The following is a 3,050-nucleotide window of genomic DNA, read 5'->3' as shown; positions in this document are numbered from 1 at the left end:
TGTTGTTGAAAAAGTGCAAGACGACAAAGAGAAGAAGGGGTATAATCATAATTCAAAAAGTACCTTCAAAAATAAAAATCGGGAAAAAGGTAATAATGAAAAATAATAAATCAAATGGTGAAAATTTAAAAATAGATTAATCTGAAAATTAAGGATGTTATACGTGTATATGTGCATAAATAAATAAATATATAAATATATATATATATATATATATATATATATATATATATATATACATATTATATTACATATGTATATTTTTTTTTTTTTTTTTAGGAGGTAATAAAAATGTGAAGAAAGACTTAACAAAAAAGTTTAATAAGTACAAATCGAAAAAGAAAAAATACATGAGAAGGAGAAAAAAAAAGGAAGATAAAAATGTTGTAAAGAATTAATTATAATAAATATAATAATTTAATATTTATTATATTTATTATATATTATTTTTTTTTGTTTTCTTTTATTTTGTTCATATTTTGGATATATATATATTTATATATATATGTTGCCTGTGTTATATTTTACAACCATATGATTATTAAGAAAAAAAGTGTTATTATATGTGGACGTTGTTAATAAATATAATAAAATAAATACCATTCAGTCTTTTTTATTACACATATGTAAAATTGTATATATATTATATATATATAAATATATATATATATATATATATATATATATTTTTTTTTTTATTTATTTTTATATTTTTGCACACATTCTTTACTCTTCAAATGAATGGGAAAAAAAAAAAAAAAAAAAAAAATTAAAAATTAAAAAAAAAATAAAAAAATAAAAAAATAAAACAAAACAAATATACACAATGAAAGAAAATTTTCTGGTAATTAGATTTATTTTTATTTTAATTATATAGAACATTATAAAAATTTACCTATCTTTTAAACATTTGTTTAATATATATATATATATATATATATATATAATATATAGATATATATAAATCACTTAATGCTAAAGTACTTATTAATATATTTATGTACTATATGCAGACAATTTAAAGATAAGAAAAAATATTATATATTATATATATATAAATATAATATATATTTTTTATATTTTACCGTTTTTTTATATTTCTATTAACAACAACAATGATTGTTGGGTATATGGATTAAAAAAATTTTAATATATGAATTTCACACCTTTCTAAGTGTTTATATTAAAAAAAAAAAAAAAAATATATATATATATATATATATATATATATATTATATATATGTATAAATTGAAAGTTCTTTATTTTTTCACTTTTTCATTTTGCACTTAAATTTATATAAAAAATGTTTATATAAATCACCAAAAAAAAAAAAAAAAATTATAATATACTACGTGGTACATATATATATTTATAGGTTATATATTATATACATATATATATATATATATATTATATTTCTTGTTAAACTTTTATATTCATGTAACTATAATATTAATAATATTACATTGTATATATATAAATGTACATTAAAAAATATAAATATATATATATATAATAATATATATTATATATATATTATATTATATGTGATGATTTTATTTTTTTAAATTTATTTTTCATTTTGTATATTAAAATATCTTTTTAATAAAAATAAATAAATCAATATATATATATATGTATATATGTATAGATTGTATTCATGTTATTATTAATTTTTTTATATATTTATAATTAAAAAGTATAATAAGAAGAAAAAAAAAAAAAATAGGTGAGGGGAAAAAAATAAAAAGTTGAACACATTTATAATATATACATATATATATATATATATATGTATATTTTTTTTTTTTTTTAAATTGGTGTTTTTAAGCATCTTTATGGTGTAATAAATTATATTACCTACCATTAATCTTTTATATATTTATATACATTTGGTATTTTAAGAAAATAAGGGAATTAAGAAATCAAATAAAATTCCTCACACCCATTAATTACATAAATATATATATATATATGAATGATTGTGAACAAAGTTATTTTATTAATTGTTGTTGTATAGAAATAATACAATAATTAAAGAAAACCTTATTAAGTATTATATAAATATATATGGTATGAACATATATATTATATATATATATGTGGTACATAATTATTATTTTTTGTTTTTGTTTATGTTATACTTAAAAAAAATAATTCGTATATAATATGAGCTTGTCCGTGATATCAAGCACAAAAAATTAAAAAAAAAAAAAAATAAAAAAAAAAATAAGCACACATGTATAATATAATATAATATATATATATATATATATATATATATATATATATATTTATATGTGCTGTTTAAAAATTTATGTTATATGATATTATTTCCTAACGTTAATATACCTTATTTTATTTTATTTTATTTTAATTTTTTATTTTTTTTTGTGTGTACACATGAATATATATTTGTGAGAGTTTTTTAAATTACATTTATGTTATTTTATGACTCTTTGTCATATTATATAAAGATACAATAAAATATATCATATATATATATATATATATATATATACTTACATTTTTATTTATAATGCCATCGCTTAAAGAAGAAGTCTCTTTCGAAAACCGAGTTGCAGAGACTCATAAAATTCGTTCGAAATATCCTAATCGTATACCTGTAGTATGTGAGAGAGCTAACAGATCTAATTTACCCATAATAGAAAAAAAGAAGTTCCTTGTACCTATGAATATGTTAGTTGGAGAATTTAAATTTATTTTACATCAACATATTAATCAAAGTGCATATGGAAGTAACATGAAATTATTTAGAGAACGTACCATATATTTATTTGTAAATAACATAGTTCCTAAAACAGGATTATTAATGCAAGATTTGTATGAAATGTATAAAGATGAAGATGGATATTTATATATGGAATATAGTTGTGAGAGTTGTCTAGGATAAAATATATACATATAAACACACACACAAAAATATATATATATATATATATATATATATATATATATATATATATATACATACATTTTGTTGTTTTGAAAAGATGATATAATTTTTTTTATACTTTTATAAACCGTC

The 3,050-nt window shown here is 15.6% G+C and overlaps 2 protein-coding genes across 2 annotated transcripts in view; both read left to right on the top strand.

Moving 5' to 3' along the window:
• Positions 1-398, top strand: part of PRSY57_1019400 (large subunit rRNA processing RRM protein, putative) — a gene marked incomplete at both ends in the record, with an annotated part of 2,014 nt that extends 1,616 nt beyond the window's left edge. Inside the window, 2 exons of the mRNA XM_020114878.1 lie at positions 1-89; positions 280-398. Coding sequence (XP_019970423.1) covers positions 1-89; positions 280-398 — 208 coding nt within the window. The remainder of the gene's footprint in view (positions 90-279) is intronic.
• A 2,142-nt stretch (positions 399-2,540) lies between these two features.
• Positions 2,541-2,915, top strand: PRSY57_1019300 (autophagy-related protein 8, putative; the record flags this gene model as incomplete). The annotated part of the gene is made up of 1 exon (XM_012907782.1): positions 2,541-2,915. The coding sequence occupies one exon, from the start codon at positions 2,541-2,543 to the stop codon at positions 2,913-2,915; it is 375 nt and encodes a 124-aa protein (XP_012763236.1).
• Between the last annotated feature and the right edge of the window lie 135 nt (positions 2,916-3,050).

Source organism: Plasmodium reichenowi, chromosome 10, assembly GCF_001601855.1.
Source record: "Plasmodium reichenowi strain SY57 chromosome 10, whole genome shotgun sequence".
Taxonomy (NCBI): domain Eukaryota; phylum Apicomplexa; class Aconoidasida; order Haemosporida; family Plasmodiidae; genus Plasmodium; species Plasmodium reichenowi.
Note: the sequence above shows the minus strand (reverse complement) of the source record. Positions and strands in the feature narration are given on the sequence as shown.